Source organism: Channa argus, chromosome 12, assembly GCF_033026475.1.
Source record: "Channa argus isolate prfri chromosome 12, Channa argus male v1.0, whole genome shotgun sequence".
Classification (NCBI taxonomy): Eukaryota; Metazoa; Chordata; class Actinopteri; order Anabantiformes; family Channidae; genus Channa; species Channa argus.
In genome coordinates this window covers 2,973,725-2,999,538 of record NC_090208.1, presented here as the reverse complement: position 1 = coordinate 2,999,538, position 25,814 = coordinate 2,973,725, and the positions used below count along the sequence as shown (strand labels likewise).

General features: G+C 39.1%; 1 protein-coding gene across 6 annotated transcripts; it reads right to left on the bottom strand.

Moving 5' to 3' along the window:
* Positions 1–25,482, bottom strand: LOC137136992 (uncharacterized). Of its 6 annotated transcripts, XR_010915657.1 has the most exons (20): positions 25,334–25,482; positions 21,174–21,249; positions 20,900–20,994; positions 20,352–20,570; positions 20,163–20,234; positions 19,056–19,167; positions 18,761–18,890; positions 18,191–18,434; positions 17,875–18,031; positions 17,636–17,729; positions 17,459–17,521; positions 17,109–17,311; positions 16,717–16,851; positions 16,435–16,622; positions 16,101–16,252; positions 15,756–16,001; positions 15,483–15,636; positions 14,484–14,576; positions 13,968–14,042; positions 1–775 (listed from the first exon to the last, which is right to left on the bottom strand). XR_010915657.1 is itself a non-coding variant. In XM_067522840.1 (19 exons), exons 2-18 carry the CDS (start codon positions 21,217–21,219, stop codon positions 1,819–1,821), a joined length of 2,403 nt encoding a protein of 800 aa, XP_067378941.1. In that variant the 5' UTR covers positions 21,220–21,249; positions 25,334–25,482; the 3' UTR covers positions 1–847. The 6 variants fall into 6 exon arrangements, 5 of the variants coding, with proteins under 5 accessions (XP_067378941.1, XP_067378938.1, XP_067378937.1 ...); XM_067522840.1 differs by lacking the exons at positions 13,968–14,042; positions 14,484–14,576; positions 15,483–15,636 and adding exons at positions 1,819–1,911; positions 2,312–2,465 and having other exon boundaries at positions 1–847; XM_067522837.1 differs by lacking the exons at positions 13,968–14,042; positions 14,484–14,576; positions 15,483–15,636; ... (14 more) ...; positions 21,174–21,249; positions 25,334–25,482 and adding exons at positions 1,819–1,911; positions 2,312–2,465; positions 2,585–2,830; ... (13 more) ...; positions 8,518–8,593; positions 9,871–10,024 and having other exon boundaries at positions 1–847.
* Positions 25,483–25,814: the final 332 nt, after the last annotated feature.

The following is a 25,814-nucleotide window of genomic DNA, read 5'->3' as shown; positions in this document are numbered from 1 at the left end:
TTATCTGTTCATTATGGCTTTATTTGTTTTAGTGCAACAAAACTTCAAGATTTCTTCACAAATATCAAAGATGCAGTAATGCTGAAGTTACTTGACTACTAAAGGTACTGAAGCCTTTTTTGGAGAAAAATCGTGAGGAAATTAAGGAACTTCTATTCCACATTTTTATGACAAATTTGTGAGTTTTATAATTTTTTTGTAGCAGGCATAGAAAAGACTGTCAGATAGAAAAGACACAGTCATGTCCTGTCCATTGATATTAAACCTTCACTTCAAAATGGACTGCATGTCTATAGTTTGACTCTTGTCTAAACGTTGATAATATTAATGAGGACATAAAATATTATTTAAATAATTTTGGAAAATGGGACAAAATATTTGCTAATCTGAACTTTAAAGACGCTGATTTACTTTCCTCAGGATTATTGTAATAATCTAATAGTCAGAAATGCAGAAACATGCCACAACCAGACAAAAAGGGGAGAAAAGAGATCACGTTACTCCTATTTAATGTTATTAAAGTTCTTTTTTTTTTTCTTTATTCCCATAATTACTTAACATCTGCACACAGCCCGAGATCCTGACGCAGGAATCTGTGAAGCAATATTACACGTAGCCCACACATCTCCCTCCACCATATTACTATTGTTACTGAAAACTTTTAGTCCTATCCTCACAATGTTTCCACTCAAACCACTGCTTTTTCCAGTCAGTTATCATGATTTTACAATCCTTTAAGGACACCAAATATTCACACGCATCAAAGCTCTGGATCAGGACCAATCAAAAGCTGGGGATCATCTTGAAGGTCGACCACCTGCCAGTCAGTCCGAGTCGTAGAAACTACCTGAGAAGAAAACAAGGCCAAACTGTAATTGAAGTCTTTTCCTATAAACCTGCAGCACAATGACTGTCTGGGTCATGCTGTCTACATTTATTCTCAGGTGACCACCTCTTAAAAACCCTGCTGTCTTCCCCTATTTGGCCAAGTCACTTCTGATGTCTTCTAACTTTAACTGGATTGAGTGTAAAACTGCATGGGCATTCTGGACATTTTAGTTACTCAATTCAGTTACTTAAACAAAAACTCAGTGGCTCCAATAGAGAGCTCTGAGATTTTCTTAAGCTCAACAACTATATTTACATTTTATGTATAAAGGGTTTCTAACCTGCTTTATGGACACTTACAGATGGAGACTGATTATTGTATAGCTCTTTAAAAACATATACATTTCGCTCCCTATTGATCTGTAAATAACCTGTCAAAGGTGTTTATAATTCTTTATAATTCTTTATAAGTCTATAATTCTAGAAGCACTTTTTAATAAATCCTCCGGTTTGCACTTCCCACCACAAACTGGAAATGCTAATGTTTTCTTATCAGTGGCTTATAAGCCAATCAAGCATGGGTTTAATTTCTTATTTAATTACCAAATATAATACTTACAGCTTACAAACAGTTTAGAAATGAAGCTTTACCAAAGTGGTACAAAGAACACTGTGAATAAGTGGTTAAAAAAAGCACAGAACTTTCAAGTGAAAAACAGCTGATTCTTTTCCACTTTTAACTGACAGTGAATGTTTTAACTCCGGTATTTTAACCACAATTTTGATCTTTCTCTAAACATAACATAGATGTTCTGGTGCCAAAACTTTACCAAGTGATTTTTCTTGCCTAAACCAGGAAAAGTGCTGGTTTTAGTCTCTGTGTGGAATGAGCTAGAAATTGACAAATATCCTTTAATGTAGACAAAAGCACTACTGACATAAATCGCAATGTACTTCACACATGTAACAGCAGAGATGTGAGATGTTTACCTAATTAACCCAGGCCATGCTGATCAAGGCTGAATGTTCACTTTCATATTTGGGGCCGAGTGATCTTCGTCTCCGAGCACCTCCATCACAAGCCTGGACATCAAAGAAAGAGTGAGATGAAATCGAGACATTAGAAAATCACCCATGTAATATCACCAGCTATTTTCACTTTGTTCACTTTCAGTTGGATCATCCATGTTTTTGTTTGTTTTTATGACATTAACAAACAATATGGCACAATTCGTGCGGATCAGGGGACTGTCTTAATATATCCATAAAAGTCTTGCAATTTTCATAAAACAGCATTTTTATCTAGTTCTACAAATTTATTTATCTTGGCCATTCACATCTCAGCTGAAATGTGGGTATCTTAGAAATATAAAAATCTGTTATTTAATCCTTATTTCCTTCTTATAATTAGAACGTTTTGGCAGTAAGTAAAGAAAATATGTAGCTAGTGTATATGTGTGGTGTGTTTGACAGCAGGGCGTACCGGGACACAGTTCTTAACACACAGCTGGAGGTTACAGTGCAGGTAGATGTCACCACTGTGGCCAGTGAACTGGAACATGTTGAAGGCAAAGTAGTTGGACGTTCCATCACCGTTTCCATACACCTTCACTGTTGGGTCATTGGGATTCGGACAACTGCTCACAAAAAGGAGAACACAAAGAAAATCAGAGCAGATGTTGGTTTGAGGAATCAAAAATCACATTTGTTATAGAATCTCTGACAACAGAAGCTGCTACTTCTGTGGGTGTCTCACCCGTTTATGATCAGGTTGTATCTCAGAGCCCCAGTGGGTGATGGGTCAGCGGTTGCCCAGCAGGAATCGGTTACCACAGACACCAATAGCTCATCCAGTCCATGAGTATCCAACTCCACCCAGATTCTCTGGTCTAGTAGGACTTCTGTGTTCGAACCCAAAACTTGTGTGCGTTCAGAGTCGACATAGGTATTCATGGTCAGATCGTAATTCCAAGCTCCAGATGTGATGTGTACGATGACTGAGCTGCAGAGTGTGAACACACACACACACACACACTTCAGCTTACACAATGTTACACAATGATAATTTAAACAAAAGTTAGCATCAACCACACACCTCTCTTTGATTTTGAAGGACATGGTCTTGACATCTGGCTGAGTCTGGACGCAGGTGAAGTTGATGAAGACTTGGTCGCGGCGAATAATGACGTCAGTGTTGTTGTTTAGGTTTGTGATTGCATTCGTGTAGATTACTTGGCTGCCGTTGGCCTGCAGGGTCACAGAGGTAACGCAAATACTTGACTGGCTGATGACACTATAATGATGAACATAACTAGAGAAAAAAGAGGTCAGACCTGAAGCTGAACCAACAGAAAAATCACAAACTAAGAACCAAGAAAGCTAAGGGGTGAGGAGGACCGAACCCACCGTGACCTCTGTCCCGCAGGTGTTGATGTTATCATAGGTGAAGGTCACCATGTGTGTCTGCTCATCTATCTGACCTTTGCACGCTGGGTCAAAGAGGTGTAAGGCAGAGTAGTCGACACCTTTTTCCTCCAGGAGACAACCAACCAGAGCAAGTGAAGCAGAGTTCGGACCGCAGACTGGGGGATCACCTGAACATTGCCATAGTAATCAGAAAAATCCTATTTAGATATTTTTCCTCAAATCATTGAGCTCTATTGTGATGTTGCTGTCACAGCGGTCATACCTAAAGTATTTCTTTCTCTGTAGTTGGAGGCAAAAAGAGCCCGACAGAGGCAGCCACTTTGACCATTGTTCAACCGTTCACCACAGAACTCATTAGCAGTGCAGGTCCTGTCCTGACACAAGGACAGAGGGGGGGCTACAGGGGGAAAAGTAAAATTATTTTGAAAATCAGTTATGAAATTAGATATCCATCATATGTATAAATACCAAAAGAACATAAAAGCAAGTGGAACCCAAACAGACACTGCAAATGTTTTAACACAGAGACATCAGATCTGAATTGTCGAGTTTTCAACATTTATGGCATCTTTTCTATTATAGAGGTCAGGTACACCTTCACTGATTGCATGTCTTCTCCAGTGCTAGAAGCTTTGGTTTCAAGTATTTTTAAATGTAATCGATTTAAATTTCACTTACATTTAAGCAGTGTGAGCATGATATTTCTTATGTGCTAACTTTAACCTTTATGTTTTCAATGACCATATTTAAAATATCACAGAGTGCTAAGAGGGTCTTACAGCAGTCAGCCAGTGACCTCCAGTCGTTTGTTATGATGATCTCGCGCAGGCTGCAGGCTCTGACGTAGGCACCCAGGAACTCACAGTTGACCCCGTCCACTGAAGGATATTTGCACAAAGTCTCAGTGCAGGCAGTGATGTAGGGCATTGGGTCGGTGACGTTGTGACAGCCCTTGAATGGGTCCTCCCTCAAGAGATTGCAGCTGTTTCACAGATGTAAAGTGAAAAAGTGTTAGATTGAATAATACATTCTAGCAAGGGAGGAAAATCAATGCGATGTATAAAGAGAGGCACTGTTTGATTGTATTGAATAACCTACTCACAATTGAGTTGCTGTGGTGCAGTTGATGGAACTGTCAGGAGTGTCACTGTACGGGATCTCACAGCTGGGAAGCAAGAAACGGCACAAGGTCAGCGCTGTTCTCTATTCTGACTTATTCATACAAACAGACTTGTGTCAGTTTTGTATCTTTGTTTCGGCCAACAAGTCAAAAGACCAGAGATGATTTCTATTCCACCTATACATATGAATATGAAGTAAGTAATTTTTTAAGAGAAGACATCGCTAAGTGCTTCACAGTAAAGACAAGATAGAAAGAAAGGATCAAATAACCACAGACATGGAATGAGGACAAAAACATGCTGAGCTGCTTTTAAAGTTATCCACAGACTTTAAGTTAACTGGAAGTTCCAGAGTTGAGGAGCTTGTTGTCAATGTTACAAAATGACCATAGACCTACCACCTTTCTTAGGTTTAGGCACAAAAACCTCTGGATTAGCTTAAGGGAAACATTAGGTTTTTTGATTAAAATAGTTAGGTACAAACATCCACTCTCATAGTAGGATATCTACTAAATAATAGATATGGCCTGATAACAACTATTAACGTCCTATTCAATTGTACAAAAAGTCAAACTGGCCAAGAAAATTATGTGGCATCCATTTTTATAGTGTGCAAGTAATTGTGCAGTACAGACAGTTTTGTATCATTTGGGGGGGCTTAAATTAGACATAAACGTTAATATCATCAGCATATGGCAAAATGTATTTTTAAGAATGATTTGTGTTTTGGCAAAAAGAAGGATATATAAGGGAAAATGAGAAAAGAAATAAGGTTAGAAAGTTTGACAGATCTGGCAATGTTTTCTATGTTGGTAACATTTTTTAAATATAAACAGTGAACTCAACTCCCTGACAGGTCTGTTTAAAAAAAGCAAATACAGTTGTTCATCTAAGGAGAAGAAATAATCACAACAGCCATTCAAGTCTAGTCTAGATCAGTCAGCAAACTACATTTAAAGCCTTTCATTGTCTTACCCGTTGGCACTGTACTGAGAAAGTTTCAGGTCATCCAAAAACTCACTGGAAGTGCCACACAAACCCTGCACTGATAGATCATTTCCACCGGGGCCTAGACAGGTTCAGATTCAGGACAAAATGTGTATCAAATCAGAAGCAACATTCAAAGTGGATGAATTAACACTTCACTAAATAACAGCACAGTACACTTTCCTAATATCTTAAATGAGCCTACCACTCAGATTTTTGGTATATGAGAGCTAGGATTGTATTTTCTTTACCTTCCAAGTGAATCTGAGCAGTGTAGCCATCAAAGAAGACAGAAACAGTGTGGATTGAGACTGACACTTCAGCTGTGACTCCAGTGTCGTCTTTAAATATCACTACACCGTCAGCCACCTGAAACGAGCTGGTGAAGGTCAGTACTGAGCCGTCCACCTGAATGCCAGCAGAGACACACAGAGGAAAGACTGATTCAAACATCTCAAACCCAAAGCGTTTTCACAACAAGTAACACTGTTAGTGTCCACACTGACACATGTTGACACTGCAGCTTCAGAAAGCTTACCCGAACTCTCCTGCCTTGTTCCAGGTTAATTTGAACACCTTGCTCTTCCAGGAACACTGTCACATTGTCCAAAAAGCTCACGTCTTTGCGACGCCGTTCCTGGAAGTTGGCCACCAGACGCATGCCTGGGATTGATGAAACAGACAGCAGGGAGTAGGCACATCGATCCTGAATAGAGTTTAATTGTCCATCAAACTTGATGAAAGTGGGGCCGGTTACAGTGCAGATCTGGTCCACTATGCAGCTGAGTGAGGAGAATAGGAAAAAACCACAAACATCATCATTATCAGTAGCTGAATCATTCTGAGCAGCGCAGGAGAGGCCCTCCTCCACAGGGTGAACTATTCTGTTCATGTCTACGTCTGTTCATATTATTTGGGGGATCTGGTTTTTTCACATTTATTAATATAGTGGTTTTTGTTTCCAGGGCCCACACACCAGTATTTATAAACCACCTGGAATACAGTTTATTTCTCCTTCCTCTATTTAGGTGCTACTAAAACCTGGTGTGTTTATTGCTACATAATTCATACATTCATACACACAAGAGTTCAAGTATCTTTTTTATCTGAAATATATCAGTCTCAGTGTTTACTGTCACTAACTCAGCACATGTTCAATATGTGCTGAGTTCCTGCTGCTGCTTCAAATTAAAAGCTCTCTACTGGAAAAATGTCAAACGAAGCACAGCTCTCAGTGGAACTACCCTGATTTAACAATTATTTCTGTAAGTATCTCTTTTAAATATAAAGGAAAGATATTTACATATTGTTGCCTTGACATGTCTCCAAGGTGCCACAGCCAGTGGTAGTGACTTCTGCAGTCGAAGAACAGGTTACAGTGGTGCAGGTGTTTGGGTCAGAGCTCAAGAGACTATCAGGTTTAAATATAACACCTGTTAAATGAAGAAAGATTTGCATTAGTTTAAAAGGTAAAGATCTTCTAAAAATGTTGCACTGTATTGGGTTTTGAAGAAGCTCCAAACTGATTTTAGAGCCAGCAATTTACCAACCTGAGTACCTGCATCCACTGATGTCCAAGTATTGCAGTGCCTGTTGGCTGTCAGCAGAGTTCGTAATCGTCAGTGTGTCGACTGTTTCACCGTTGACCTGAAACTCAAATGTCTACACAAACACAACTGTATAAATATTAAATAACTGTATACATATTAAGATAATACACTGAACTTTGTGGGGAAATTCCAATTTCGTGTCCTCTAGATACATTTAAAAAGACGTTTGTTTTGTTGATTACAATGGGAAATCAAAATCAGAGATTTTGACTTTAGATATTTACATTGTTACCCATCATGCAGCATAACAAGGAGCCCAAATATACAACTAAAGTCATAAAGAACTACAGCGTCTTCATGGACATGAAGAACAACAAGTCCTACAACAGGTGGTCTGGCCCCAGGCTCAACAAAAATGTTTGCATACACATCTGCAGGGGCCAGGCAGCAAGATGGTGGCTGCCATGTCTTGTTATGGCACCAAAATGGCAACTAGTGTTTGACTGGATTACAACTGATGTACATACACACATAACACGGTCACAATAACAGACAACAGAAAGTTGGCCACATTGGAATAGAACGCAGCAAAAGAATTTTATATTTTACAAGAGACAGACAGTCTCTGCAAAAGGAGAAACAAAAACAACACATCTGTGTTACATATTGGCCATTGGCCCATTCTGTTCACTAGAAACATGTACTCACGCCTACACCGCTTGCGCTGTCAGACAAACTCACGGCTGCTTGTGTCCCAAAGTTAATTAATGTCAAATCAGCCTGTAAAGAGTCAACACAGGACAAACAGACACTATGAGGAAGTTATACAGTTTATACAATAACACATGGATCCTAACAGCAGTCACTAAACACTCACTCTGATTTGATCTTGATCGTATAAGAATGTCAATTTTATTAGGCAGCTTTCGCTAGTCTTAATGCTTGGCAAAGCCTGTTTGGTCTGTTGTTCATTGTTGGCATTTCCCTTCAATATCTGAAGCTCAGTCTTTTGTCTTGAAGGTAGTGGTCCAAGAATGCAGTCTTCTCTGACATCAGGGTTGAAAAAGTTGTCAAAACAGATGGCAACCTTGTCACTTGTGAAGCTCACCTATGCATATCAAAGACAAAAATAAAATATAATAACATTTCCACAAAGGTACTGTCATTCCATATGGTTCAGTCAGCTGTCCTCTGAGGACATGGATTTCTGAACAAAGAGTGTAACATGTATCAGAATTAAACTAAACGGACCAGATAACAGACACTGATACACACAAAGTATCAGACCTCATATTACTCACATAGAGCTGAGTGTACATCTTCCCATAAAATGTGATGGGACATAAGCTGATGTCATTCTGTCCAGGGCCAGAAAATGTATCTGCTGAAGCAGGACCTGAAGACATCGAGACATACGAGAGATCAGTGTGTTAGCTTATTGGACAACAGGGAAGGTTTGACTACAATTCCATGAAGAAATAAAGCAACTTTTTTATATAATCACAGAAAATAATTCTCCTCTTTGTTGCTGAGGTTCTTTGCTAATTCAACAGGTTGTGTGGGTTCAGGTTTCAAAATGGCTGCCAGATCCATGCTTACTGTACCTGCTAGCAGGCTAAGAGCAGCCAGGTAGATCAGGGGGTGAAGCATGTTGGAGGAGGCCAGTCAGTTGATGGAGAGCTGGAAGACACAGACATCTGTGATTGGACAGAAAATCACTTTCACATTCAGTTAATGTTTGTTGTGTGAAGGTTTCAGTTTCTCATTGTCACGGTTTCACTCGCTGTTATTATTATTAAAATAGCAGCTGTCATTTCTGATTCTATGTACACAAAGTTACAGTATGTCTTAACACAGTCAGTAGATACTGAATGTGATATGTACAGTTGGGGGCAAAGGTTTCTCTTTATTTAGAAAAAGCAAAAAGACATTATATAATAATTACATTATATTTTTTGCACATTCAGCTAATACAAATTTTCCTTCATCACGTACTTATAAAATTACATTTTAATTAATGTTTTCTACAGTCCTTGACCTTTTTTATTATTTCTGATGGTGAAAAAACATTATTACTAGCTGAATGTGCAGATTAAATACACTACATTAGCAATAAGCACAAGTGCAGGTGTTGAAAACAGAGTTGTAGAAGTCTTTTAAGTGACAATCTCAGTCTCATCCATCCCAACACAGAAGCAACCAATCAGCACAAAATCACGAGGCGAAATTATGAATTATTGCACATTTTTCCAAAAAAGCTTATCACTTCTTAACACACAGACAAAAAAGACTCATCAGCAATTTAGGTGACATCAAATAAGCAATAAAACAGCTTTTGTCAACTGTGATTGACAAGTTTCCCAGAAAAGTGTTTTCTGTTGAAAACAATACAACTAAAACACAAGTTCTGTTGGTTCGTGAAATATAAATTATGAGAACAAACCGTTATTGCAACTTTAGAGGGAATTTAGCATAAGTTCAGATGTGTTTTGTTATTACTATTCTTTGACAGCAGCTCATCTAACAAACATGTTTCAAACACCAAAAAGATGCAATCTGGTAAAAAAAAAAAAAAAAACTGCAACTGTCGAAAATATCGAGAATTTTTTGTGTTACACAAGCAACTGAAATGCCACATTAACTTTTATACACAGAACAAAGGAAATCATCTAATGTCTAATGTGAACATAAGCAATCCTAAGAGCAATGTTCATAAGGAAACCTGACGGTTGTTTGAATACACAGCAAACATTATTTCAATAGATTCTGTAATGTAAAAATCATCCTGTTGGCGGAAATAAATTTGAATCAAGTATTTGTAAAAGCCACAGAGCTGCAGGTTTACCACACGTGCATTTTTTACTTTCCTACTACAGATGTTGTGTCCAGCTGAGGTCTTAAATAACCAGCTGTGTAAAGATGCATAATGCCAAAACAAACTTACTTGTCTGCCTTACCCTCTGCAGCTTTACTGGAGTTGGTTAATGTTCTGAAGACTGATGACTGGCGAGCTGGAAATACTTGTCTGTTGGTGGCTCTGTGAAGACGATGCACTTCTTTTTTCCTGTCCTTTATGTACATGCTTGGTGATGTTCACACCCAGGAGACAAGAATGAACAGAGGAGGAGTCTCAACTTATGTTGCCTAATATAATTATCGCTTTATTATTTTTCTTACATGGCTCAGATGAGTGCAGAAAGTGTGTGTTTGTAAAACTGCAGGTAAAGTGACCAAATATAGACACATAAAATCGACTAAGGGTAACTATGTGACCTATAACAAGCACAATAAAACTACCGGTACTGTCATGAACAGCACCCAAGATCCCCCCTCTGGTCCCCTGTCGACCTAAACTTTGGAGTGTTGAGGTCCCGTATTAAATAATTTATTGTCTTTTGTCTGAATGATTATTTAAAATCACCTTGGGACGTTGAGCGGGAATGTCACCGAGGGAGGAATCAAGAAAAAAGATTACAAGTTTTGTTACATAAGTCTTTGCCCCGGAGTAACAACATTACCAAGGATACATTTTCACTCATGAAACCGAGATGCAGTACAGAGATATTTGCATCTAAAAGTTTTTTTAATGAGGCTCATGCTAATGACCAATCAGAAAAGAGCAACAAATCAGCTTGATTAGTACGTTTTGTAACCCTAAGTTCTGTTTCAGAGTGGGAAGAGGAAAGACTGGGCAGAACAGAGGTGGAAAAAGGCTGTTCCAGAGATTTGTTTTATGTGTGAGGTAAATAAAGGAGAAATCCTGATCAGAAATCACTCTGAGGTAACTTGCAATAGGCCAAAGCTGTGCCATCTAATCTGAGTTTTGTAGGCCCTCGTACAATAACTTTCTTTTTGTCAGAATTAGATTAGCCTTTTGTCTGTCATTCCATCTGTAGATTTGTATCTAAACAGGTTAAGAATAGTTTCCTCTGTTAACCACATTTTATTTTGTTTGTCATCAAACTTTCTGTAATTCCATGAAGGTTTCGATTTTGCCATTCGCTTAAAAATAACTTGTTTAGTATCCTTGACTCTAAAAACCTAATATGACTTAATGAATCAGTATGATGGAAAGGCTGCTCAAAACTGGTCTGACATGTGACTGAATGACAACAATTCCGTCATGTGACAGCACATCAGGAAATGTGTACTTATCAGTTGAGCCTCAGGGAGTGTGTTTTACTTAAGGCCTGACAGCAGCATTTTGTAGTCAACCTCTGCCTCCGTTTGTGAAATGCCAAAGCAGAAGTTGTGCAGGAGCACAATGTAAAAATAGCCCGGGTGGGGTAGAGAACAGTTGGCACGGTACAGTGATTAGTGTACATCTCAGGCCGACACACCCCAAGTATCATATATCTGAAAAAGTTACACAACTAATTAGGAATCTGCTTCGCGGAAAAATCTTGTTGTCTTGATGTGGCACAGTGGAAGTTAAGGTAAAACGATTCCAAATAATGGTCCAGTTACTGTAGGTCTCCCTCAGTTATAAATATCTACATAGTACATTATACAAAACAGGAATAAGCATCTACTCTGGGCTTTAAAAGAGTTATTCCAAACCCAATCAGAGACAACATACTGAAAAAGAAAGGTTTTTTTTTTTTTTTTGAGCAACCCTCCCCAATTTCTTGGACCGGCACTGCACAGCTGGGGAGGGGAATGGGCTGTTAGGGGTTCAGTGTCTTGGCCAGAGACACTTCGACATACTGAAAAAGACAGCATACTGAATGTATATTATGGCGTTCAAAGAAATCAGTTCTTAATCCCATTCTTACAATTTTTATTCTGTCCTCTGTATTTACATGGAAGATTTGCTACAGAGTAGGCTGAGACAACTGCAGGCAGTTCAAAGGAAGTAGAATTCAAGTGTTTGGTCCAACTACACTGTCGATGTTATATGTTTTTTCCATATGTTGTAATTGTTTTATTCATTATATTTATAACATATTTTAAATCAATGTATAATGTGTTGTAAAAGGATTTAACTCAAAGCGATATGCATTGGCCATGTGACCTGAAACCTGTTGCATAAGATTTCATATCATATCACAATTATTAGTAAAGTGGAGATCTAGAAGTCTGCTTCTAGATTTCTAGATCTCTAAATACTTTTAGGATTTCTTTACAATCCCAGGAGGTCAGGAAAATTAAAACCAGGTCCACTGGCTCCGGTCCGGTTCACTACTTTCTTTGCCCTGTAGAAAAACCTAAAGCTGCCAATTAGAGCGCAGCCTCAGGTCATGTAGCTTGAGTCATTGGAATGACACAGGCTATGTGACATTTGAAAGTATGTTGCCTCTGCAAACACATAGGCCCTGAAAGCCAAAATGAGACAATTTGTTCTATGGATGATTTCCTGCTGTTCCCAGTTGGTTGCAGCCAGTTGAACAGCTTGCACCTCTTTGTTGTATATGAAGAATTATTATAAAAAAGGTGGTTGAGCAGCTGAGCTAGCCTCTAGCTAGGCACTGGCTTGCTAGACAGAGGTGTCATTGTAATTCGTACACACACACACAGACACAAAGGACTGTGCTATATGTCGCTCACTGAAAGATTCACCTTTTGGTATATCCACATATCCAGGTGGTTGCAGGGGGACAGTAGACCACATTTGCAAAAGTCTTTGAAATGTGAAAGCCTTGTTCTGATGTTGCCTTCAAATCCAGCCTTTGACAGATGCAACCCCCGAATCTAAACACGCTCATATTTTATTCATGCTGACATGTCACATGCAAATTTATACTAAGCCTTGTTAACATGATTTATTTGCAACATACTTTTTTTTTGTTTAAGCTGTGTTTAAAGTATAGATGCAAACATTTGTTTCTTAGAAGTTCCCAAAATAAATTCTCCTTCTTGTAACAATAGTAGAAATTAATTTGTCCAGTTCAACCTTTAGTAAGTTCCAAGTTTTTATACTTTTATAATATAATATAATATAATATATATATATAATTTTCATGATATTAAAGATAAATAAATAAATATTTATGGGCAAATGGGCTTGTTAAATATCAGGTCTTTTGAATTCAATTTATCTCCCTTTTAACCTGTGTCATTTTATACAGAGGAGGAGCTCGTTCATAAAATTGCCTAACTTTTCACTTGGCGTTACATCCCATTGAGACTCCTGTGCTTTGAGTTTCTGCCACGTGTTTTATATTTAACTAAACTGAAAATCTTGTGTTTGGGTCTGAATAATAATACATCCATCCATTATCTTAAAGGGAACTTGCTTCCTCTGGTTGTAGTGTGGCTGGTACATGTACATAAATGCCAATAAACTTTGCTTTGACTTCTGTATATTAAAATATGTCTCTCTTTCTGGCAGAAAAATGTCTCCAGATGACATCACTTGACAGGAGCCACACAAGTATAACAGGTACTGTCTCTAACAGAATGCGAATAGTTTTGCAACAAGGTTTGGTATAGTATGTCTCAAATTAGCACATTTAATTTGACATCCTCAATGATGGTGGACCTCAATCATGTCTCAAAAACAAAACATTGTCTGTTCATTGTGGCTTTATTTGTTTTAGTTCATATATTTGCTACAAAAGAGTAATAAACAAATATCAAAGATGCAGTAATGATAAAGTTACTTGCTGATAAATTCTGACAAACAATCCTGTCCCTAAAAGTAAATGTTAGCTGTTTATGTAGATGATACCCAGTTATATATTATCAGCAAAACATCACAACCCTACTAGTCAGTGTAGCATAGCAAAGTATCTGACATTAAAATCTGAATGTCTGCAACATTTTTGCATTTAATTCTGACAAATTGGTTCTGACCATCAGCATAAACAGATACAGTTCTTGGCTCCTGTCTAAACCTTGAGAATGTTAATCAGGAAATCCAACGTTGTTTAAATTATCTTTGAAAAAACTGACAAACTCTTTTGAAAAGACCCAATATGATTTCCTCAGTATTATTGTGGTCTAATGGTAATAATTTAGGAAACATGTACAACTACAAAAATAAAATGATACGGTATAACACTTATTTTTAATGTCATCATAGTGGTATCAAATTGTTACAGAATTATTTTTTTGAACCAATCAACAGTCGGGGACGATCTTGAAGGTCGACAATCTGTCAGTTGGTCCAAGTCACCGTGGAAACTATCTGGAAGAAAACCAGGCCAATCTGTGTTTGAATTATTTCCTGTAAAGCTGCATCACAATCAGTGTCTGGTGTCATGTTAAGTACACTTTTTCCCAGATAACCCTGCTGTCCTCCCTGTCCCATTCTTTTTGCTCCTATCCGACCCAGTCACCTCTGATGTCTTATCACATTAACTTGATTGAGTGTAAAACTAAACTGCATGGCCATTCTGGACATTTTCGTTCAGCTCAGTTACTTAAACATGAACTCATTTGATCAGACTGAGAGTTCTGAGAGTTTTTTTTTTTTTTTAAACAATAAATCTTTTCTTTCTGCTAATTGAATGCGGCTTTTACTCTCCGTATGAAATTAGTTAAAAAATAACAAATACCCTTTAATGCAGAGAGAAGCATCCCTGACAAATCACATTATGTACCACATAACAGCAGAGATGTGTTATACCTAATTAATCCAGGCCATGCTGATGAAGGCTGAATGGTCACTTTTATATTTAGGGAGGAGAGATCTGCGTCTTCGAACACCTCCGTCACAAGTCTGGAATCAAAGAAAGACATTAGAAAATCACTTGTATTTGTTCACGTTTGTTGTTGTTTTGCTTTAGTTGGATCGTTTTACTTTATTTTTATGACATGTAAAAAACAATATGGCACAATAAGTGTGGACCACAGGAATGTTATAGTAACAAGTAAAAGCTTTGCAATTTACTTAAAATGTTTGAACAACATTTAGTTTTTTAGTTGCATGGAATAATTCAACTTGGCCATTCACATCTCCATTTCCATTTTATTTTGGCAGCCCAATGGTAAAGTGGTTTGTGCTGTTTCCTCGGAGCTAGAAGACTGCGGGTTTGAGTGTGCGGCCGACCGTTGGCTTTCTGCGTAGAGTTTGCATGTTCTCGCCGTGCTTGTGTGGGTTTCCTCCAGGTTCTCTTGGGATGGCTTGTAGCTGTGAGTGTGAATGGTTGTCTGTCTGTGTATGACTGTGTATACATGCACTTAGAAACTTGGTTGCTAAAAAATAGGCATACAAATTCAGCAGAAGAGTAACCTGATTTCTCCGCCAGCTCTGACTTATTTTGAAAGCCTGGCTCACAGATTTTAACTGTAGAGTGATGGAAAATACTGCTTTCTGACATCTGCAGCCTTTTGTTATGCACATGAGCAGTTGAAAAAATCGGCTCTAACCTGTTTACTTAAGTCCATGTAAACTCATTTAATTTCTCACTGTGTTGGCCCTCAGATAGACTGAAGACCTAGTCAAGGCTGTACCCCACTTCAAATCCTAGGACTGCTGTAATGGGTTCCAGCCCTCCTGCAACCTGTTCTATAATAACAGAATGTCTTAAACCATCAGAACATTTTGTTTTAAGAGTTTTTCGGTGACGCTTGTGTCATGAGTGTATATGATTGGTTGTGTGGTGTGTTTGACAGCAAGGCGTACCGGGACACAGTTCTTAACACACAGCTGGAGGTTACAGTGCAGGTAGATGTCACCACTGTGGCCAGTGAACTGGAACATGTTGAAGGCAAAGTAGTTGGACGTTCCATCACCGTTTCCATACACCTTCACTGTTGGGTCACTGGGATTCGGACAACTGCTCACAAAAAGGAGAACACAAAGAAAATCAGAGCAGACGTTGGTTTCAGGAATCACAAATCATATTTGTTAAAGAATCTCTGACAACAGAAGCTGCTACTTCTGTGGGTGTCTCACCCGTTTACGATCAGGTTGTATCTCAGAGCCCCAGTGGGTGATGGGTCAGCGGTTGCCCAGCAGGATTCAGTTACCACGGAGACCAAGTTGTCATCCAGTCCATGAGTATCCAACTCCACCCAGATTCTCTGGTCCAGCAGGACGTCTGTGTTCGAACCCAAAACTTGTGTGCGTTTAGAGTCGGCATAGGCATTCATGGTCAGAGTGTAATTCCAAGCTCCAGATGTGATGTGTACGATGACTGAGCTGCAGAGTGTGAACACACACACACACACACACACACACTTCAGCTTACACAATGTTACACAATGATAATTTAAACAAAAGTTAGCATCAACCACACACCTGTCTTTGATTTTGAAGGACATGGTCTTGACATCTGGCTGAGTCTGGACGCAGGTGAAGTTGATGTAGACTTGGTCACGGCGAACAATGACGTCAGTGTAGCTCTTTAGGTTTGTGATTGCATTCGTGTAGATTACTTGGCTGCCGTTGGCCTGCAGGGTCACAGAGGTAACGCAAATACTTGACTGGCTGATGACACTATAATGATGAACATAACTAGAGAATAATTAAGTAAAAGCGGAAGCTGAACACACAGAAAAATCGCAAACTAAAACGAGAGGTTTAGCATAGTGAGGCTGAGGGAGGTTGTTGGAGGGTGTATGAGAAAACCCACCGTGACCTCTGTCCCGCAGGTGTCGATGTTATCATAGGTGAAGGTCACCATGTGTGTCTGCTCATCTATCTCACCTTTGCACGCTGGGTCAAAGAGGTGTAAGGCAGAGTAGTCGACACCTTTTTCCTCCAGGAGACAACCAACCAGAGTAAGTGAAGCTGAGTTCGGACCGCAGACTGTGGGACCCCCTGAACGTTGCAATAGTGATCAGAAAAATCATACTTAGATATTTTTCTCAAATGATTGAGCTCTATCGTCATGTTGCTGTCACAGCTGTCATACCTATAGTGTTTGTTTCTCTGTAGTTGGAGGCAAAAAGAGCCCGACAGAGGCAGCCACTTTGACCATTGTTTAACCGCTCACCACAGAACTCGTTAGCAGTGCAGGTCCTGCCCTGACAGAAGGGTGGAGGGAGGGCTACAGAGAAGACAAGAGATTACACATCATTTTTAAAATAAGATATGTAAAGCAAATAGCTAACATATGTAAAATCACCAGAAAAACATAAAAATAGACCTCATTGCACACCTGTATGGTGGCAACTGTATGGTCATTAAGCATGTTGAAAACCATACAACTCCTTCAGGGATTGGGTGTCTTGTCCATTGACAGAACCCTTGGTTTCAAGTATGTTTAAGTTTTGATTTTTATATGCAAGTGAAAGATGATCTTACAGCAGTCCGCCAACGAATTCCAGTTTTTTGCTATGTCGATCTCCTGCAGGCTACAGGCTCTGACGTAGGCACCAAGAAACTCACAGTTTACCCCGTCCACCTGAGGATATTTGCACAAAGTTTCAGTGCAAGCCTGGATGTAGGGCATTGGGTCCACGAACCTGTGACAGCTCATGAAGGGGTCCTCCAATAGGCGGAAACAGCTGTTCACAGATTTAAAAAGAGAAGATAGGGAATAGAATAATAAAGTCTGGTCGGGCTGGAATATAAAGTTTATGCTTAAATAGAACGGATAGGAGTATGTTAAATTATTGTTAAAAATTATTTGATGCATTGAATAATCTACTCACAATTGAGTTGCTGTGGGGCAGTACATGGAACTGTCAGGAGTGTCACTGTACTTGATCTCACAGCTAGGGGGCAACAAACAACACAAGCTCAGCACTCTTTTCTGCTCCGACTTTCTTTGTGCTATTGGATTTTTCATCAATCGTATTATCAGTTGGTTATTATGGCCGATGACTTACCCTCCGGCACTGAGGTCAGAAACCCTTAGGTCACTCAAAGACTGATTAGAGTTGCCACACAAACCCTGCAGAGATAGTTCTTGTTCTCTAGGTACTTGACAGAGTCAGATTAAAAAAAGTCAATCAATATTTAAGATCTTTCACTAAATGACAAGGGTGCTACTAATGCCACAAAATGAACTATGATATCTTCTGTTTGGTTTATGTGCTCAGTAGTAAGTAGATTTTATTTATTATACCTTGAAAACTGAACTGTGCCATGGTGCCATCAAAGAAGGATGAAAATGTGTAGTTGAACATGGAGAACGTGGACAAACGTCCATTTTGGTCCACATCAAACTTTATGCCAGGAATCAGCTGACTTAGTTCCTCAAAGGTTATGGGTGTGTCACCCAGCTGTATCATGGTAAAGAGAGAGTGTGAAGAAAACACTGATTCAAACAACTCAAACACAAAGAAGCTGTTTTCACACTTGGTTATAACTACTGAGTTCATCAGAACCAAAATGTAACATGAACAGCAGAGGATGGGAGACTGTGTCTGCAGGAAACTTACCCGAAATATCCCGTCTTGTTTCAGGTTAATTTGAACACCTGGTCCTTCCACAATGAAACTGTCCAAAAAGCTCACATCTTTACGACGTCGCTCCTGAAAGGTTGCTATCACGCGGTAATCAGGGTCTGACAGGTCTGACAACACAACATACGCACACCGATCCTCGACGTAGGCAACATTGCCATTAAAGTCGATGACAGTGGGGCCGACCAGGGTGCAGGTGTAGATGGTGTCCATCAAGCAGCTAATGGAGGTGGACAGGGAGAAAAACAAGCACAAGCATCATCAATATGGATACACAGTGGCAGCCAGTGATGCAGACCTGAAAGCACAGTGTGATGAATTTGTCAGATGAAGCACTAAAACCATCAAAGTTAGAGAGACACATAAAGACCTAATAAACAGGAGGTGTTGGGAAGTCAAAACAATATTTCCTAAGGAGATGGGAGAGGCACATGCTGTCAAGCTTTTAAGATGTTTTAAATTGATCCAATAAACTAAAGTTTTCATTAGAAGTAAAAAACACAATCTCTGTTTCAACTTTTCTAAGTGCAAAGCAAACATATTTACATGTTGTTGCCTTGACAAGTCTCCGAGGGGCCACACCTAACGTCGAGCAGCTCTGCAGTCGAAGAACAGGTTACATTGGTGCAGGTGTCAGGGTCAAAGCTCACCACTGAGTCAGTTGGATACACTGCACCTGTACAGTGAAGAAGTCAACAGTGTTACTTCACAGAGTCACAGATAAAATAACAGATAAATAAACTGTGAAACCAAAATAACACTTATACAGTATTAAACATTTTTACTCTATTGTATTTCTAAGGAGCCAGAAATTTCTTTTTACAGCCAGTGATTTGCCAACCTAAGAATCTGCATGCGCTGATGTCTACGACGGAAAACTCTTGTAGGTGCTCTGGAGTGTTGGTAACATTCAGTTTGTTGACTTTTTGATCACTGATCATAACATCAAATACCTACAAGAAACACAAATGTTACATCACAGAGCCACATGTTGATTTGGCTGTTGGGGGTTCAGTGACTTGCCCAGGGACACTTATAGCCAGAGACACCTATAGCTGACATATAGCCTTAACCGGGGATCGAACCCCTGACCCCATGGCCCGTGGCCTTTACCAACTGAGCTACAGCCGCCTCCTATGTCAAGGTAAAATCAGACAAAACCTTGCAGCTCATTTCCCTGTTTCTTTATATATAGTATAAAGTATAAAGTATAAAGTAACTATGCTTCAATGTGCAAATTTTCAGATTTTTTCATTGGGCCAATAATTATTTTAAATCCAGACTTAAAAATTAATGGATATATGTTTTCATAGCCAACTAATATCATTGTGTAGACTCGTTATTCAGTTTTATAGTCCATTGACTGAGTCGGTAGGGCAGAGGTGGAGGGGGATACCACCACCAGGACTCACCAGTTAGAAATGTGAAACTCCTACAAACATTCAACATGTTATTCACTTCACAAGACATCACAAAAACTATAAACCTTTAATACATTTTTAGACAATACAGTGTTATGTCCTTAGATTTTCTTTTATTCTCTTTTTCTTTTAGTCTTCCTTTTCTTCCTGTACATTAATCTCAGTAATTAACCTTTATTGTACACCTTCCAGGTAATCCCTTCACAACCTGCAGTTTTAAACAGGAGAGACTGGTTTCTCTTCATTTAAAGTCCTTTGACTGCTGTGGTCATTACTTTATTGAAGGAGCCACCTCTTGATCCTGAACAGCTAAATAACTTTTAAAATAGCTTCTACATCCATCTGCTCTAGAAAGCACTGACTGCCACCGCCACTTCTGTCATATATGCTACAACCACTAAATGTCACTAAATTTCCACTCATATGTAGAGCAATCATCTACTGGTAGGTAGCAGGTTCCTATTGAACCATACAGACCTTACTGTACAGAGGGGGATCAGGAATATGTACTGTGACAGAATACTTACAGTTGAACCTTCTAACTCTGTGAACAAGTACACAGCTGCTTGTGTCCCAAAGTTTCCTAGTACCAACTCAACCTGGAAGAAGGGGACAGAAATAGAAAAGATCTCATAAGTTTTTTGATCAGTTAAAATGTGTAAAATATGATTCTTAACACTAGTCTTAAAATATGTTGATATGACAATGAACATCACCTCTTTTCCACTGTAAGTAAATTCCAAATTCACTGTGCATTGTAGAACAGACTTAATGGTTGGTAGAGGCTGTTGGAAACCACCGTCATCATCATTTACACTAATGTAAAACTCAAATGCTTCTTCTGCAACCAGTGGCCCCACAATGCAGTCTCCTCCAGTTTCAGGGTCGTAGAAGCCATCAAAACAGATGGCAACATTTTCACTTGTGAGGTTCACCTGTTAAAAAAGAAACAAGTTTCAGTCCACGGTCTCACTCTGCTTCATGATACTACATCAGTGAGGCACCTGTAAGCTGAAGAGCAGACCACTCAGCATCAAATTCAGAGGGCAAAAAACACTATAGAGAGAGTGTAACATGCAGCAGGTTGAAGTTAAAGGGAGCAGACTACAGTCACTAAGCTGTGTCACACTTGGTTTACACACTGAGGAGTCTGTGTTTTCCTTTGGAACAAACTGATGACATGATGATTAACCACAACCGTCAACACATGGATACTTAACATCAGTAACTGATATTATCAGGTCATGGCCTTCATATTACTCACGTAGAGTTGTTTGTACGTCTCCCCATAATACGCGATGGGACATGAGCTGATGTCCAGCTGTGAAGAACCATTAAATTGCTGCTGTGCAGCAGCACCTGAAGAAATGGGGACATATGACAGGGCACATTCAGTTACCAAGTTGAAAAATGGTTTTATAAAGGAACAAAAACGTGTCTGTTCAGACTTTTTGCAAGATTACAACGTTAGTTCTGCTGACGTCCACCAACAAGTGTTGTGCATAGAGTTTTTAAAATGGCACCATGTGTGTCCTTACCTGTCAGAAGGCTGAGAGCTGACAGGTAGATCAGGGGATGGATCATGTTGGAGGAGGACAATCAGCTGACGGAGAGCTGGAAAACACAGGCAGATTATCTTTGAGTGGACAGAAAGTCACAGCCACATTTTAAGTTCACCACTCCTTCTCAAAACCAGGCAATTAACAGTCCATGATTGTGATGTATTGTCTTTCTAAATGCCAAAACATGCATTTCTCCCAATACAGCATTACTTTAACTGTGAATTGAGGTAATGCAATCACAGAGATACAGTCACTGTGATATTTTACAGTGTTAGACCTGTCTTGTCTTTACGTCTTTAATCTACAGTCTATAAGTCACACTGACAAAGTGGAAACATTTTATAGTAAATACTCACAAATTCATGGTATTAGATTCAACACCATAAAATTGGCTAGATTTTGAAATAAAACTGAAATAAACACTATTGTGCACGTGTGCTATCGTTCCCTCTGTTGCTGTATTTACCGTAAAGGCAGATCGTTCATCACTGAAAATGCCATTGTTCCATTGTCCCACTGACAAACCAGCTAAATACTTTGATTGACATGTTGATAATGGAGCATTACATTTTTACATGGTTAACATATTCATTGACATGGGGGTTTAATTGTCTGGTAAAGGTAAAGGTGTGTCCTTTTGTTAACAAACTACTGTCTGGAATAAAAAAAAAGCATGTGATGCTCTGAGAATGACAGTGACATTTCAAGAAATGAGCCGAGGAAAAAGATAAAACCTGTACCACAGCTATCCAGGCCGGCACTAAGCCAGTCCAGACTGCTTTACCAGTACATTAACTGGATAAACAAAATTAATGAGCTAAACAATTTCAGATCTTAAGAATAGTGAAGACTAATTCAGCCCAAACAGGATAATTCATATAAATATTTGCCATTAAAGAAATTAAAATTGCACCACTAACATACATTTTGAGTGAAACCTATTTACATTAATAAACAGACACTGAACAGCAAGCTGAGTCATTCAGCAGCACAACATCAACTGCATGTATGCAGGGATCCATGCCAATGATTCATGCGCATCAAAATTCTAATGTTAGACGGTGGGATGTTAAAGTCAACAACAATGTAACCACATAGTTTAGTGGCACTTGTAAATCAAACAAAACCCTAAGAGACTTAAGAACTAAAGACACTGGTGGAGACTTAAATGTTGTAGGCATTGAACAGTTAACACTTTCCTGCTGCTGTTATTGAGAACCACTACACTCCTCATACCTGTATGAGGACTAGTGTCTGTCCCATCATTTGTTGTTGTATGTTATCTGGTATTATACATATATGTCAATTTATTCTTTGTGTCTGTGTTTTCTATTATTGTATTATTATTCATATTGTCTGTACATAATCTGTCTTATCCTTTGAGGCAACCAAGTCAGACCCACCAAAACAGCCACGTTTGGAAAGCAAGCAGTGAAGTGCCATCCACCCCCAAGAAGGTTTTTACCACAGTTCATTGGAAAGCAGTGTATGAATGGAGTTCCACTTCAAATGCTTTTGAACTCTGTGCCCAAGTGAGTACTGTGGGGAAAACATAGATGAAGAAAGTCCCTAACTTTTAAAAAGCTAAAATGCATAATTCAGCCATTTGTGTGTCCCTCCTTTCTGACCAGCTTTTGCTGGAACACGACAAGAGATCAACATTTCAGTTTTTATTACCAGGTATTTACATCTGAATCGGTTACACAGCTTAGAAGATGGCACCTTTTGTTTGAACCCACCCATTTTTCGTCTTTTGATGTCAAACCCAAATGTCTACTGCAAAAATAAAGGCCTCAATGTTCAAATACTTTTAGAGGTGAGTGTAAGTGCCGGTATTAATCAGCCAGGACAATCTCAACTGTCCTCTCTTAGACAGTAATGGTATAGAACAGATTATCAAAATGAATAAATGATTGTTATTTCAATCTAATCTAGCAAATAACTGTCCTGACAAAAGACATGGCAAAACAAAAAAAATGAGCCTACCTGTCATTCTGTCTCATCTCAAGGAGAATGAGGCAAACATAGTAGGAAACATGTTGAATGAGAGAGTCAGATGTGTTTGCTAAGACCAGTTCTGATATCGGCTGCATCCCAAATTAAAGGATGACACACCAGTCCAGACATCCTCCAATGCAATTCCTCCAAACCTTTGTACAAAGAGATCCAGCAGTATGTACAGAATCTATTCAGCAATGGGTGTCCACCTTAACCTACTCATTGCCAGTGGTCTGTGTCAAACAAAATGACAAGAGCTTAAGAGTTGACTTTTGGGGCTTAACTTTAAAACCATCCCAACCACACCCGGGACTTGCTGGATAATTTGGTGGGCTGTTTGTGGTTCTCAATACTTGACCAAGGCTGTGTTTGCCACCAGGGCTTTGTTGATTAGGGCTTTAACCCCATTGAGTGTGCCAATGCATTTAGGCTGAGATCCACCTTAAAAAACAAAAAAACAACAGCAAGCAAAAGGGAACAAATGGGGGTTAACTGCCTTCCAAGGCACCTGTCTAGTGGATGCCAGAACATAGTGCTGTGGTGTTTTGGCTTGTTGACATGTTGACCAGTCCACCAAACATCAACTTGCCCTTTGGTTTTTCCAAGCAAGCTGATGTTGACCGCGCTAAAACACACGATGATATGGGGCATGTTGGTGCAGACAGTCATCCATCCCGGGAGAGAAAGGTTTTGAACACAGAGTCCAAAAGCATTTGAAGCTGAAAACTACTGTCTGTAATTCACCAGTGTCCTTGTGTCAAACAGAAACAGCCAAGTATCCCATAGAAAGCACCAATGGGCTCATTAACAATTACGGCCCATTTAAACTCATCTCAGTTCACAGTCTCCAACTTGAACCTAGTAATGGCACTTATGAGTACATCTTAGTCGTGGTAGATCCCTTTACTCGATTCGCACAAGCTTATCTAACAACTAGCCAGCAAGAACTGCAGCTGAGAAGATCTTCTGTGATTTTATCCTATCCTGTTTTTCAGCAGCAGGAACTAGAAGACTGTTCATGGTTAAGGAAAAGCTGAATGGAGTAAAGTACAGAGATATCCTCAGGACATCAGACTGGGCTGAAGATTTACCTTCCAACATGATAACATTCCTAAGCACACAGCAAAAACAACACAGGAGGGACAATTCTGTGAATGTCCTAGAGTGGCCCAGCCAGAGCCCTGACTTAAACTAGTGAGATGTCTGGTGAGAATTTCTGGCTGCTCACCAACACTCCCCATCCAACATGACTGAGCTGAATAGGATTTGCAAAGAAGAATGGCAGAAAATCCCCCAAACCAGGTTGTTGCATCATACAACTGTAACTCCTGCCAACGGTTCTGAATACTTGTACTATCATACTACGTATGATATTTCACTTATTTTTATTTTTAATAAATCCACTGACATTTTTAAAAGTCTCTTTTCATTATGTGATTCAGTGTAGATCAATGAGGAAAAAATAAGAATTTGAGCGACCCTGCCATTTCTGATTTTACCCAGCTGCATTATGTCACTGAAGAGCCATCACAGTTGTCCATCCTAAAACTCAAGTTCAGTTTTCAGGACCTGCAATGGGACGCGACCATCTGCCATCTACTTGGACAATACACACACTATGGAAAATGTGGGCGCTGAGTTTTACTATGTAAGTTTTCTATGGTAAGTCTATACACATATTTTTCATACAGCTTAGTTTAGTTTACAAATACAATCTTTTATGAAACATCTTATTAAGAGTAAATATCTTTTTTACAAATGCACAATGTAAATTTCAGTACAAATCTTCTCTACTTTATTACACTTTATTACCATAAAAGACATCACACTCTATAGCCTTTAACATTTTATCAGATCATTTATGCTTATATACGTATGTAGCATACGTTCACACTATTTACACCTCAATGTGTTGAAATGCACAGAAGCATCTTTTGTATAAAATCGCACAAACTCGGAATTTTCTAAAAGATTTGAAACGCATGACAGATACTGCTGAAATTCTGAAAGTTCTGCCTCATATTTCTATTCATATCCAACAGTCCTACAACTGTTGTATTGTCGAGCAGCAGTTTCAAATGTCCTGATGTGTGTTTAAAGAGGCAGAACACAATAGTCTTAACTGCAGGTTGTCTTACCCTCTAGAGCTTTGATGAAGATAGCAGCTGTTGAAGAAACTCTGGTGATTCTACAGCAGGAGCACAGATTTGTCTTGTGTTGTCTATCTGTGCAGAGGATGCTGTCTTTTTATGGGCTATTCACTCCTGTCCACACCCAGGAGGTGGAGTCAAAAATCATTTTATCTGAGTATTGCTCTAATTTCTCTCACACAGCCCAAATAATTAGCAGAGGAAACATTAAAAAGCATTTTGTGTGTGCAAGAAAAGACCAAAGACCAAAAAATAAAAAATAAAAAGCAGAAACAAAAAGCAAAAGATTTGGCCAAATGTGAATTTGTATATGTCTGCCTTCCTCGGGTTTGCCAGATTAAAGTGATACCTGCTCATTCTCTAGATGGTTTCTATTTCATGTCTTTTGCTGGTTGAGCATAAAATAACTTTGCATAAATCCAGAATTTTTATCCCCTTAGTACATTAAGTGTTCTATTTTCTGTTTTCC

What these genes read in the sequence shown, in the direction of transcription:
- LOC137136992 (XM_067522837.1), bottom strand. Translation starts at nt 8,563, where the DNA reads ATGCTTCACCCCCTGATCTACCTGGCTGCTCTTAGCCTGCTAGCAG. An exon ending in TGCACCACAGCAACTCAATT is followed by an intron (nt 4,238 to 4,357) that starts GTGAGTAGGTTA and finishes TCTGTGAAACAG; the next exon opens with CTGCAATCTCTTGAGGGAGG. An exon ending in CCTGCGGGACAGAGGTCACG is followed by an intron (nt 3,076 to 3,234) that starts GTGGGTTCGGTC and finishes GTGACCCTGCAG; the next exon opens with GCCAACGGCAGCCAAGTAAT.